The following is a 14361-nucleotide window of genomic DNA, read 5'->3' on the forward strand; positions in this document are numbered from 1 at the left end:
TCTGAACATGTAGAAGCTTTTTTATTTCCTGACGCAGTTAATAACTGCTTTATTGAAGGTAACAAATTTCAATTTGATCTGGAACAGTTTGGTGTTTACGTAACAGCACAATGCGCTTTTGGAAACTTTAATACAGACAAATAATCCATCAGAGGACACCAGAGATGTCCACCTGCCCAGAGAACTGTGAGCCTCACCAAATGGGGACAGACTAGACTTGTATCAAAGGATCTTACAGTGTTAGACAAATATTCCCCTTTTGGCAAGTGACAGGGTTGGCAGGGGAATGATGGTCAGTGAGGTAAGAAACACTTCAGGTGCATTTGTTCATGCACATCAGCAGCTCCATCCTCATGGCAATGCGGGTGTGCCAGCCCAGCGGCAGCAGGCGTATATAACGAGCCACAATAGGCGGGCGCAGCAGGTTTTGTACCGTGGAAGAGCGATCGGAGTTTCCGTAGAAGACCTAAACAAAAAGAAAGTACACAGCATTTAAACATCCAGAGTGCTCATTTTGTATCATTTACACACACAATAATCAGAAAAGGCTCATGAAGAGGACCTTCTATGATTACTTCCACCTCCATAGTTTTATTCTTTGAATAGCTTTGCATGATTTCACAGTTCAAAGTACTGTAATCCTTATTTATATTAACGGTGCAAACACTCAGTTCATCTACTATATGAATCAAACAATTTTAGCTCCCTTTGACTCAACTTTACTCTGATTAGCTTCTCATCATTAACCAGAAGCTTTGATTTGCACAGCTATGTGCATGATGTGACCATATTAGTATCCTATATTTTTGACAGCTTAGAAAGCCAAGCCAAATAAACTCGGCAGCAGCTATGTGTGGTGAACTACTAAATCATTCACGAGGACTTAAAGCAGTACCATATATATAGCAGAAAAGCATAATAGGTCCACATAAAATTACAATATAACAGCCTCTTAGTTGGATATATTTAAACACTTTAGTGTGTACTGATTGGTGTAGGCCAGAGATTTCAAACTCATTTTATATTGTGAGCTTTATGCGGCTCACTTCGAGCATAAATCAAATCAAAATTAATTTATATAGCACATTTAAAAACAACAGTTTTGATCATAAAATAAAAATAAAAATAAGACAAACACAACGCAAGACGAGACAAACATAGAAACCAACCAAATGATAATCAAACTATCTTACATCAAAGCCAGAGTAAAAAGATGGGTCTTTAAACGAGATTTAAAAGACTGAACAGTCTCAGAAGAGCGAATGGCAAAAGGGAGGTTGTTCCACAGTCTAGGAGCTGCAATAGCAAAGGCACGATCGCCTCTGGTTTTCAACCTAGACTTAGGTTGCATTAAGAGCATCTGGTTAGAAGATCTTAATGCTTTTATAGGATTATACAAATGAATAAGTTCTGTTAAATAGCTAGGGGCAGTGTTATTTAAGATTTTATAAGTGAGGTGGACAGATGAAATGCCCTTCTCTGTCAATGTAAAGATGTTTAACTGCACATATAAACCCTGAGATTACTGCAATTTAATAATAATGATGGATTGCATTTATATAGCGCTTTTCAAGGCACCCAAAGCGCTTTACAATTCCACTATTCATGGAAGAGGCTGCCATATCGCGCCATCGGCCCCTCTGGCCAACACCAGTAGGCGGTAGGTGAAGTGTCTTGCCCAAGGACACAATGACCAGGACAGAGAGCCCAGGGATCGAACCAGCAACCTTCCGGTTACAGATGAGCTTCCCAACCCCCTGAGCCACGGTAATCCCAATAACAGATCTCAGTTTTTCCAAATTACAAAGAAATAATGCTGAAGTAAATGAAAGTGGAAATTTTGGGGGTAATTTAAATGGTAAAAAAGGCCACAGGACTCAGTTATTATGACGCTTTCATATGTGACTCCTGTTTAGTGTACCTACCCTGTTATTTCCAGTCTGGTCTTTGTAGTAGATCCAGTTAAGAGTTTCTAAAGTGCGGTACTGGATGCTGTATTTAGTGATCCACTCATCAGCGTCGCAGCGGCCCTGGGTGAGGACACCCGACACCACGCTCACCTCCTTCAGGTCGATCTGGATCCACTGGTACTGATCGTTGAATTTGGACAGCCATGCGCACCTAACAAAGATTCACATTCCCAGTTATTTGTTTATCTGGGGTGCGCTGTGTGACACGAACTGGAGACTGGGTGGCCTTGACTCACCCAAAGCCCTGGTTGTTAAGGCGAGCCTTGTTCGGGATCCAGGAGGAGTACCAGCCGGTGTACTGGTCCTGACTGGAGCAGCTGATTTGGTCTGAGGTCACAGATCCAGATTCAAATCCCAGCGGTCTGTGGTACGGACATTCTGTGAAAGGAAACATTTCCAGGTTACTGTGGCATTAAATCGTATGAATTCCTGAAAATAAACACTTAGTAAACTTTCTAAACACTTCCAATGAGCTGGGATGCAGCGATTGGTTCGTTTTTGTGTTAAAAATGACTTAATGCCATTTGATGTTTTGAAGCAGAGCACAGGGTAGATTTAACTGAGCACAAACATTACATGTTCACATGGTAGCAACTACACTATGTTATGTTCTGTATGGGGTGGTCATGATGCTATACTATATGCCTTTTGCTTAGACGAGCAGTGAGCAACAGGTACCAACAACCTTACTGACATTGTGCAAGCACAACAAAATTACTGTTGTGCTAAGCTCATCAAATAACAAAAAATAAAAATAAAAAGTAGAAAATGTTAGAAATACGAAATATCAAAATATTGGATTAACATTGTCAAAAAACAACAACTGCATATTTGCAGAAAACCAAATCAGCACAAAGATCTCACACCAGCTGTCAGCACTGTTGTGGAGAGGTGATGAAATGGACTTGTTTTGCAGCCACAGGACCAGGACACCTTGCAGTCATTGAGTCGACCGTGAGCTCTTCCGTATATCAAAATATTCTAGGGGCAGATGTGAGGCCACGTGCCCCGCAGTTAAAACTTGCGCAAGACTGGGTCATGAGGCAGGGCAATGATTAAAGCCCAGCAGCATCTCTATCAAGGAATCAAGGTGCTGCCAAGGCCGAGTCAAAGTCCAGACCTCAGCCTCACTTTAATGCTTTTCACCTTAACCTCAATGAACTCAAGGAATGCTGTGAAGAAGCGTGCGACAAAATCCCTCCGCAGTGATATGACAGAATGATAAAGTCATATGGAAAACAATAATTTCAAGTCATTGCTGCATAATGCTTCTGCAGTTTCACAATAAATAATGACACGGTGGAATATGTCATGTGTCGTCCTTCTTCTGATGCATTATTTACCCAATGTTTAAGACCAGGTAAGGACCAGATGGTTTTCCCGGTTGGTTAAACCAAAGAAGTGAAACAGGGTTTACTTTCTTTTTTCCATGATGATAAATTGACTTCAGGTAATAAAAAATATATCAGTTACTTCAGATGAAAATTACTCCCTCTCACCCCTGACTGGATTGGTTTGAAGCTGTCAGAAAAGCGGATGATAGAAGTGATAGAAGAGCTGCCTGAAATGAAATGTTTATTCCATTTTAAAGACATTAAGAACGCAGCAAAGTATCCTCTTCCAGCTTTTCCTCGTGTAATAGTCCAACTTTGCTAATCAGAACTCTTGCATGATGAGGTAGAAGAAGATGATCGGGGCATTTTCTGATGTGTGCTTCCTTTGCTGGTATCATAGGTGAAGGTCATGGCCTATTTGGGCTCCCTAATCTGTTCGTCACATTCCAGCACAGGTAATGAGATTATCTGAAAAGCATTTGCCTGTGCAAGCTTCTTCCTCACAGCTGTTCATTTCTTAACCTTCAGTGCAAGCCTCTTTCATCTTACAGGCTGAAAAACTGCAAGATCAGAGAGGTGATTGTGCACTGCTGCAGCATGAAAGCACATGAGGACACAGCCAGCCTCCATCAGCTGTTTGATCCATCACAGATGTTAAATAAAGATCCACAGGACACAACTCTGCCCACCATTCATCTTCACATGCGTGACTTTCTCCTGCAAGTTAGTGTCCTTTGTATAAAGGGGAACCCATTAATCACTTTTTAAAACCTAAAAAAGGGCATCCAGCATGAGTATAAGTGAAACAGACAGAGGACTACACAGGTGGAGTCCTCACCTGGCATGCAGTTCAGCAGGTGACTTTGAGATGGTGGCGGTGTTGGCAGTGAGGTCGGGGGAACAGGTGGGATGACAGCAGGGATGCGTGCAGACTCGCAGTCACAGGTGCAGGCTTTCGCTTTTGTGCTCCAGGTTTCGATCACCTCCTGGTCCTCCTCCTGCAGGTCCAGGTCCTGGATGACCTCCTCCTCCTTCTCCTGGAGATCACACAGGGTGGAATGAATCGAGAGTTTGCTCTCAGAGTTTAAGACTTTTAAACCACATTTTAGACCTTTTTGAGACTCTTTCTTACCTCCTCTGAGTGAACAGTGACAAGGGCTATACACCCCATTGACAGAAGCATGAAACGTAAGAGCAGATGATAGAATAAAATGTGTAAGAAAAAAGAAAATGACCTAAAAGAAGCACCATGTCAAACAATCTTATGAATTATTGGATTGCATCTGAGGATTGCATGAAGGAAACACCAAGGAAAAGCTTTTTACCCTCTTTATAATTTCACTTGCAGCAGCAGCATTTTTGTGTAGTACTACGCACTGCTGTTTTAATAACTTGTGGGACCATTAGCATTATCATAAAGGCACAATAACTGTTGCGATTATTTTAAGGGAGGATCAGCTGCACAGTGACTTACCCTGAGAGAGAAGCAGGAGGAAAAGCACAGCAGCTCGACAAGCAGGCATCTCCATCTTTCCTCTTCAGCTGTGCTGAAATGAGATGTGTATGATACCCACTGCAAGTGGATGGGATTACTGTAATCCACAGGCCTGCAATGGCCTTACCTAATGCTCCTTATTGGCCCTTAGACACCTCCCTCAGGTGCTCTTGCACTGAATGTCATCACCTCATCAATAAAAAGTGGGCATCATTCGTGATGGCAGTGGTGTCTTTGAGGTTTTACACTCAGTTGAAAAAGCTAATTTTGTCACTAAGGTCATTTATGGTCCTATTATACATCACACATTTGTTTTTATCATAAATATACTTTTTCATTTATCTGTGCCTGATAAAGGCTGCTTTAGGTAAGCCATATCTAGACACAGACCAGTACCAGCGAATTAGTATTCAGTTTGGGTACAAACAAATATGATCAAATAGGCCTGAAAGCAGCAGGTTTGTCTATGACAAAAAAATCACTTTAAATTCAAAGAAATCAGAAATAGTTACAAACATTTTAATATTCGTTTAATATGTTTGACTTAGACTGGGATGGATCACAGTTACCCACAATTGCCATCATCCATAAAACTCACAACCTACAAGTTTAATAATTTGTTTAAAAAGGCTACTGTAAATATAGGTGGAGATTTTAATTTTGTAAGTTTGAGAGTTACTTACAATTCAGAGTTATCCCAGCATGAAGAGATGGGATGTAATCTCACATCTGCTTGTTTTTGTCAGTTATCTGGCTGATAATTGTAATTTATAACATGACAAGTTGCCCTAAGGTGCCTGAAATCTTATAAAAGCTGGTTGTTTAAATGTGGGTCAAAAAGATGACCATGGCAGATGTTGCAAGTTGATTGTTCCAAAAGTCTTATTTCTAGAATATTGAAGCTTTGCAGTGACGTTAATCCGTTCAAATTCCCAATCAGTGCTGGCTGTCCAAGTAAAATAGACACACTAGAGTTCCAGTTAGGAAACCACAACAGTTTCCCCACCAAGTAAGCACAAAGTATTCTGTTTTGAGAACTTAATTTTCTATTCAGATGTTCATTTTGCCCTTTAAAAAGTTTGCAATCCTGCACCTCTACCATTAAAATGTCTTGGAGAGCTTTGTTTATAACACCTTTAAGACCAGATCCTCAGGTGACACACACACCTGCTTTTAATTAAGATTCATTTCCATCCTTTCATCATCATTTTCATGTCATTTACCGATTTTACAGTATGTTTTTGTAAGTGTTGGCCTAGATGTTTTTTAGGTTTTGCATATATCATATTCTTCTACAGCACATGAAAGTTATTGGCTAAACCTGATACGCTGTATCCTTACTCTTATGAGAATACTTCTGTGTGTTTTAACTGACAAATAAAAAAAACAAAGCTAACAGTAAGTACCGAGGCTCAGTTCAGCACTGCAGCTTGAATTGCCCAAAATTTCAGTTTTAAGTGTGGAAAAAGTTCTCTCAGGTGTGTCATCACCTGACAGGTTGTGGACTGAATGGCCACTCTGCAGCACACAAACCAAACTGAGTCAGATGGGAGACTTAATGTATGTCGGAATGGCGCAAGACTGCTATTAAAATGTTTGAAGAGTTTAGTGAATGATCTGATGTGTTTCAGCAGGCAAAAACTTAACTCCGTAAAAAATCCACAGAAAGGGACGTCATTAACATGCAAAAGTAGAAAATAAATAGGGTAGGGAAAATTTAAAAAGCCAAAAATACATTTTTTGCAACATACTGTGGTGCTTTGTCTTTTTGTCTTTGAATGGTTTTTGGCCAGCAGAAACTATTAAAATGACAAGGAAGGGTAAACTTAGACATAAGAAGAATATAATGTATATAGAGAGATTATATTAAATAATAAAATACATTTTTAATTTTGTAATAGATTCAGTGTAATCAATTTAAATATTTAATTATTTTTTAGAATTAGTAATTTAATTTTTATTTTTTCAGTTTTTGTTCTCCATATCTTTTCAGTCTCACTTCAGGTTGTTCCGTCTCTGTTTAATCATTCAGCATAGGTAATGAAGTTTGAATGGGCGGGACGGAGTGGTTTGATTGCTGTCCGTAGCAGCCAATCATTTGTATGTTGTCTAATTAGCGCGTTGACAAAGGCGGGGACTACAAAAACGTGTCAGCCAATAAAAATCATCATGTTCGCCCTAGTGGCCAATCAAAAGGTTGTTATAGACTGGCCGTGTTTCTGGGTGGTGTTGGGTGGCTCATTTCTTCCGAGGGGGGTATACACAGTGTTATTATTCAAGGTAAGTAGTTTTGAATGTGTGAAATTTTGTTTTTCCATTAAAATGTACAAACGCGCTCGGTCACCTGTGGGTTTTTTAACAGGCTCTATGATAACAGGACGTGCTAAAGGTAGCAGTCGCTGAATAACGGTGTTAACGGTACTTCCTTTCGTCTGTGTTCATAGCGGCTGAAGCGGGATGATTTCAGTCATGTTTCTGGTTTAGCTACATGGATTTAAATGCTTTAAAATTTGGCCGTGAAAATAACTGTGGGGTTGCATGTGTTTGAATGCTTTTAGTGAATTTAAAACATGCCCTGTGCGCTGTTTTCCGTCAACTGTTTACCCTGTATTTAAAACTGAAGTGAAAATAGTGTTGATATGATGGAGGGCTGTCGAAGTCGATCGATATAGCTTTTTTTTTTTGTACCGATACCAAGACTCATTCTTAGTAATCCAGGGGATTGGTATCAAAATTTACAGTCAGATAAAATGCTGGTGCTTTAGCAATATGCAGACCACATTTTATGACAGGAAAGCTGTTATTCAAAGCTTTGCTGCTTTTTTTCTAATTACTTATACATTAGATTTAGATTTAGATAGAACTTTATTAATCCCTCGGGTGGGTTCCTCTGGGAGATTCGATTTCCAAAAAAGCACAGCACCGACAGAAGTTACAGAGTTATACACACACACACACACACACACATATATATATATATATATATATATATATATATATATATATATATATATATATATATAAATACAGAGACAATATAAATAAAATATACGAAGGGGATAAATAGAATAAATAGGAATAAAAATAAAAATACAAGTGAATTGCACATTTCAAGTATTGAGTCTATTGCACCGTTGACTATTTACAAAAGTATTGCACAAAAGGTATTGTACAGTGAGGTGCAGAGGCACTACAGCTTAGTTGTTCCCCCCTCCTTTGTCCTCCTGTTTCCCCTCCCTCTCCCCTCCAGAGAGGAGTTAAACAGTCTGATGGCGTGTGGGACAAAGGAGTTTTTAAGTCTGTTAGTTCTTGTCTTTTGGGAGAAGCAACCTGTCACTGAACAGACTCTTCTGGTTGTTAATGGCCGTGTGCAGAGGATGGCTGGCATTGTCCATAATGTCCATCAGTTTCTTTAATGTCCTTTTCTCTGCCACTGTCACCAGAGTGTCCAGCTTCATGCCGACCACAGAGCTAGCCCTCCTGATCAGTTTCTCCAGCCTGGATGATAATGTGTACATGCAACGATAATTGGAGTTGATGCGTTATTGTTCTGTTATTTACTCTTAATTTACTCACTTGTTTTTGGCATGCCACTTTGTCAACTTTTTAGTGTTGTGCATTTTCCCATCCTTATTTTTCATGTATTTTTAAGGGAATTTGAATAAATTTAAATGTATTTTAGTATTTATTTATTTATTGTCATTGTCAAGAACAATGAAATTGCGTTTGGGGCTTCCATACAACCCAAAAAAAAGAAGAAAATAATAAATACCCCTTAAAACTCAAGTGTACATATTTAACCCAGTGTGACTCCAATGCAATAAGACAATCCTTAGCAATAATGTTCGTAGAAATTCAGACAAAGACCTGAGAAACATGACAAAATACAACAATGCAACCCATTCAATATTATTGTACTGTGAGATATGATATCAGATATGATAGTTATCTATTTAAGAAAGAGGGGGGGGGGCAGGAGGGGGAAGAGAATAAAGATATGATGCACCACTGCAGACCAGTTCATTGCTATTAAGAAGTTGGATATGGTTATTGTCCGTGAGAGGGGGGCAGAGAGTTCAGGAGCCTCACAGCCTGTGGATACAGGCTGTTGGCCAGTCTGGATGTTCTGGCCTGTATAGACCTGTACCTTCTCCCTGAGGGCAGCAGATGGAAAAGGTGGCGCGCAGGGTGATGTTGGTCCCGCAGGATACTGTGCACCCTCCTCAGACAGCGAGTGGGGAAGATATTACTGATCTCTGGCAGACTTGTTCCAATAATTCTGCCAGCTTCTTTCACCACCCGCTGGAGTGCTTGCTGATCGGCCTTGGTGCAGCTGGGGAACCACACTAGAAATCCATACGTCAGGACGCTGCTGATGGCACAGTTGTAGAAGTTCAACATCAGAGATCTGGGAATGTGTGCGCTCCACAGTCTCCTCAGGTAGTAGAGGCGCTGTTGGGCCTTCCGTACAACTGAGGTGATATGGTTGCCCCAGGACAGGTCCTCGGTCACAGTTACCCCCAAGAATTTAAAACTGCTCACCCTCTCCACCACCTCACTGCCAATGAAGAGAGGCAGATGGTTGTTATGACCCCTCTTCCGGAAATCTACAATGATCTCCTTGGTCTTTTTGGTGTTTAAGACCAAGTTATTGTCGTGGCACCATGGTAAATGGTAAATGGCCTGCATTTGTATAGCGCTTTTCTAGTCCCTAAGGACCCCAAAGCGCTTCACACTACATTCAGTCATTCACCCATTCACACACCCATTCACACACTGGCGATGGCAAGCTACATTGTAGCCACAGCTGCCCTGGGGCGCACTGACAGAGGCGAGGCTGCCGGACACTGGCGCCACCGGGCCCTCTGACCACCACCAGTAGGCAAACATGGGGTTAGTATCTTGCCCAAGGATATTTGGCATGCAGCCAGGAGGCAGCCTGGGATCGAACCACCGACTTTCTGATTAGTGGCTGACCTGCTCTGCCACCTGAGCTACAGCCACCCCTGACTCTAGTTGTTGCACCTCTGTCCTATAGTTTGTCTCATCATTGTTGGATATAAGTCCGAGCACTGTAGTGTCATCTGCAAACTTAACAATGAGATTGGACGCGCAGGAGGAAATACAGTCATGGGTGAAGAGAGTGTATAGCAGAGGGCTCAGAACACACCCCTGAGGGGCACCGGTGTTGACCACAAGGGTGGAAGAGGTGTTCTTACCCACTCTGACACTCTGTCTACGGTTAGTGAGGAAGTCCACAATCCAGTTGCACAGAGAGGAGTTAAGTCCCAGTTGGTGGAGTTTGGGACGGAGTTTGTATGGCCGGATGGTATTAAAAGCCGAGCTGTAGTCTACAAAGAGGAGCCGTGCATAGGTGTTCCTGTGTTCCAAGTGCTTCAGTAATGTGTGCAGCACTGTGGCGATCGCATCCTCGGTTGACCGGTTCTCCCTGTATGCAAACTGGTGCGAGTCCAGGGATGGTGGAAAAGCAGCTCTGATGTGTTTAATGACCAGTCTCTCCAGGCATTTGGCGGGAATGGGGGTGAGTGCCACAGGTCTGAAATCGTTCAGACATGTGACATTTGACTGTTTTGGGATGGGAACGATGGTTGCTGCTTTGAAACAGGATGGTACCAGTGAACAGGACAACGAGGTGTTATATATAGAGGTGAAGACGTCCGCCAGGTCCGCAGCACAGTCTTTTAGCACCCGGCCCAGCACTCCATCCGGCCCGGCCGCCTTCCTGGTGTTAATGCTCCGGAACACACGCCTCAAATGTATTACCAATACCAAGAGAAATCCTTGCAGTAGACTGGCAGCCTGTCTGTGGTGTGCCCAACCTTTCAGCAATTGGCAGCTGGGTTAGGCTCCAGCCCCTCCCTGAAATCCTGATTTAAATAAGCGAAAGAAAGTGGATGGATGGATGGATGGATGAATGGAATACCAATAGAATTGACAGTAGATACTCCTCTTTTTTCTGATAGAGAACTGAGTTTCTCTGTTACTACCACACTTACTTCTTTGATCAATTTTAATGTTCTTCTATTACAGTTTTAGCTGTTTGGGGTAGTCTGAAGCTCGCTGTTAACTTAGGTGAAGGGATGCACACAACTACTCGACTAGATATTTAAACATTAAGCAAATTATTATTATTATTATTATTATTATTATTAATGTACAACAATGTTTTTGTGTTGGTTTTAAAGCACTGTTTACACAGGACTTGCAGCAATGTCATGACCATAGACGATAGAAAGTCAGTAATATTTGGAGAAGAAAAGCAACAACAACAAAAAAACATTAGTGACGTGATGTAGGTAGGGTCCTAAGATAAACCTTCCTTATTTCAAGATGAACAATCGAAGCTACTGAAAACAAGATTGCAGGATACAATGCATTGGCAAATGACAGGGTAGTAAATACATTATTAGGTTACCAGAGGCAACCAGATTCTTAAGTGCCTATTACAAAACTAACCATCAGCTTCAGTGTTGTTGTTGGCTGGTGTTAGCTATTTTCCGATATATTGGTATTGGCATGTATATTAGATTATAAATGAAAATTTAAAAAGTGGAGAAGAAATCACAGAAACACCAGCTGTGTTATTATGAGTAACAATGTAATCCACAAGCTTTGGGATAATTAAAACAAGATTATTTTTAAACAATGCTGTCATACTGTCTTAGTAAGGATTGTTAAACAAATACATGTAACAGATGTTAGGGAAATAGTTGATGTATGTTACAACTGTCTAGGTTTTGTATGTCAGAAAGGAAAAAAAATATTGGCTTATGTATGAGAGTTTTAAATAATCAAATATCGGTATCAGTATTGGTCTAAAAAAAATCATGTATCAGTCAAGTTATAATCGATAGCAGGCTTTTTATCTTTTACACATGGCAGCAGATCATCCAAAAACAGCAACTCACTGTCTAATTTGCACTGGTTGTCCTTTATTATTCATTTTCCAAAATTTGATTGACCTGATTAAATTATTTTTAGGCATCATTTTTATTCAATTTAACTTGTCAGCATGTTACATCACATAAAAAGTGCTGTGAATTTCTTTTTTGAATGCCTTTTTTGTGTCTCTTTGTGCAGATGTCTTTAACCGCCCACTCCTTCCTCTCATGTCTTTATTCACAGCCCCTCTGGTTTTTGTGTCATCTCTTCATTTCAGATGCAGTTCATGCTTCTTTTCAGTCGGCAAGGCAAGCTTAGGCTCCAAAAATGGTACGTGCCTTTGTCTGATAAAGAGAAAAAGAAGATCACCAGAGAGTTGGTGCAGACAGTCCTGGCACGGAAGCCTAAAATGTGCAGCTTTCTGGAGTGGAGAGACCTTAAAATTGTGTACAAGAGGTGGGTAGGAACTGGACTTGTTTCTGAACAAAATGTGTTCTGGTTGAACGCCCTCAGAATAGAATATTTTCACACGTCCCTGGGCAATTCATAGGCCCGTCATTCATAGACATGGCTCTGCTGGGGAATCAGGAGAGTGTTACCAAAGAGATGAAGGCATCATCATGACAGCACTCAGACTACAACAAGAAAGAGCATTAATTTAGTCTCATTATATCCTGTTGCTGTGCCAACGGACAAGGAGGCAGACTGCTTGTGAACCGGAGTGACCCCACTGGGATGGACTAACAGAGCCCCTGAACTGCTGATCAGTCTGCAACCATTGCCCCACCACACAGATGTTTATGTCCTCAGTTAAATTCTCACTAAGTGTTAATAGTTCTTAGTATTTTTTTTACATATGTAAAAGATAGATGTAGCAAATGTGATATTACCCATTGGTTTAGGACATTTTGAAGGACCGCTGCTAGGATTTTGACCATCACTGTGTTGGGTTTTTGGAATCAGAAGTGACCACATGTGAACAACAGGGTGGAGTACTAAGTTATCAGTGTGTTATTAGGCCTTGTTAGCAAGCCATTTCTTTAAATGATACTGGTGGATTACCAATCGGTGCTAAGTAACAACTTAAGAAAAAAATCTAAAATTTCACTCAAATTTAAATTGACTGTATAAATGCATGGTGTTTGATGGCCTTGGTTTGGAGCCACAGTATCTTGGTACCTTGCAGTTATTGAGTCGACTATGAGCTCCTCTGTATCTCTTCTAGAGACAAATGTGAGGACGTCTGTGTGACAGCTAAAGCTTGTCTTAAATTGGATTGTGCAACAGGACAATCCCAAGTATAGCAGTAAAATCTCATGGTTATAGCCACTGTGACATTGCCTGTTAGTTTGTAGAAACTGATTTGAAGCCTGATTTGAAGCCATGAGTTTAGTATTTTGGTAACTCTTCCCTCAACATGATAGCCACAGCCTAAAGCACGTTCAGCTTCATCATCTATTTTACTCTAAATGGGACCATAATTTATAATATGAATATCAAGTTGGTTCGAAGAAGGTCTAAAACCAGTGACCAAGATCATAAACTTACCGGGAAAATGTATGCTTAGTTTGTAGATAATGTGAACTGTTGGGTAATTTTCCCAAAGGGAGGGAGGGAGACAGGACAAAAGACACGCTGTGGAGGAGAGCCAGAGATTAATGACAGCTAATGATTAAATGCAGAGACTGAAAAGAAGTGAATGAACAAGAAGGACTCGGTGCATCATGGGAGGCCCCCAGAGGCCTAGGCCTATTGCAGCATAACTGAGGGATGGTCACCTGATCTACCTATAAGCTTTATCAAAAAGAAAAGTTTTAAGCCTAATACTTAAAAGTAGAGAGGATTTTTGTCCCCTGAATCCAGACTAGGAGCTAGTTCCACAGAAACCCTGGAAGCTCTGCCTCCCATTCTACTTTTGAATACCATATGAATGACAAGTTAGCCAGTAGTCCAAGTGCAAAGTGCTCTATTTGGTTGATATATTATTATGATGTCTTAAAGATAAGATGGGTTTGGTTATTCAAGACCTTGCATGTGATGAGAAAGAGAATAAGTGATTCTTGATTTAACAGGGAGCCAATGAAATGAAGGCAAACAGAAATATGTCAGAATTCTACAGAATTCTGGATCAACCGAAGCCTTTTCGAGGATTATTTAGGACAGCCTGATAATAATGAATTAACAGTAGTCCAGTCTAGAAGTAATAAATACAAGAACTAGTTTTTCAGCATCACTCTGACACAGGATGTTTCTAATTTTAGCAATATTGTGCAATTGCAAGAAAGCGGTCCTACCTTTTTGTTTAGTATGTGCATTGAATGACATATCCTGGCCAAAAATTACTCAGACATCCCTCACAGTGTTATTAGAGTTCAAGGTAATGCTATCCAGAGTAAGCATCTGGTTAGATAATATTTTTAAAGCTGAGTACAGTAACCTAATTTTTATCTGAGTTTAAAAGCAGGAAATGAAATGCCGTAAATATCTTTAAGACATTCCTACATTTTAACTAATTGCTGTGTGTGATATTTGGCTTCAGGGATAGATAAAGCTGGGTATCATCTGCATAGCAATGAGAATGTATGCTATACCTTCTAAGTATACTGCTGAAACGGAGCACGTATAATGTAAATAGAATTGGTCTTCTTTTCTTTTATGC

The 14361-nt window shown here is 40.5% G+C and overlaps 2 protein-coding genes across 6 annotated transcripts in view; one reads left to right on the forward strand and one right to left on the reverse strand.

Moving 5' to 3' along the window:
• Positions 1-4: 4 nt before the first annotated feature.
• On the reverse strand, positions 5-4916 carry LOC113015690 (retinoschisin). Its single transcript, XM_026157814.2, has 6 exons — positions 4779-4916; positions 4437-4462; positions 4143-4341; positions 2207-2348; positions 1926-2121; positions 5-466 (listed from the first exon to the last, which is right to left on the reverse strand). Exons 1-6 carry the CDS (start codon positions 4831-4833, stop codon positions 314-316), a joined length of 771 nt encoding a protein of 256 aa, XP_026013599.1. The 5' UTR covers positions 4834-4916; the 3' UTR covers positions 5-313.
• A 2004-nt stretch (positions 4917-6920) lies between these two features.
• LOC113015795 (AP-1 complex subunit sigma-2) overlaps positions 6921-14361 on the forward strand; it is a 33864-nt gene continuing 26423 nt past the window's right edge. For all 5 annotated transcript variants that reach the window (XM_026158095.2, XM_026158092.2, XM_080297698.1 and 2 more), the window contains exons 1-2: positions 6921-7079; positions 11980-12158. In XM_026158095.2, the coding sequence (XP_026013880.2) occupies positions 6969-7079; positions 11980-12158 (290 nt within the window). In that variant the 5' untranslated portion in view covers positions 6921-6968. The remainder of the gene's footprint in view (positions 7080-11979; positions 12159-14361) is intronic.

Source organism: Astatotilapia calliptera, chromosome 23 (assembly GCF_964374335.1).
Source record: "Astatotilapia calliptera chromosome 23, fAstCal68.1, whole genome shotgun sequence".
NCBI classification, from domain to species: domain Eukaryota; kingdom Metazoa; phylum Chordata; class Actinopteri; order Cichliformes; family Cichlidae; genus Astatotilapia; species Astatotilapia calliptera.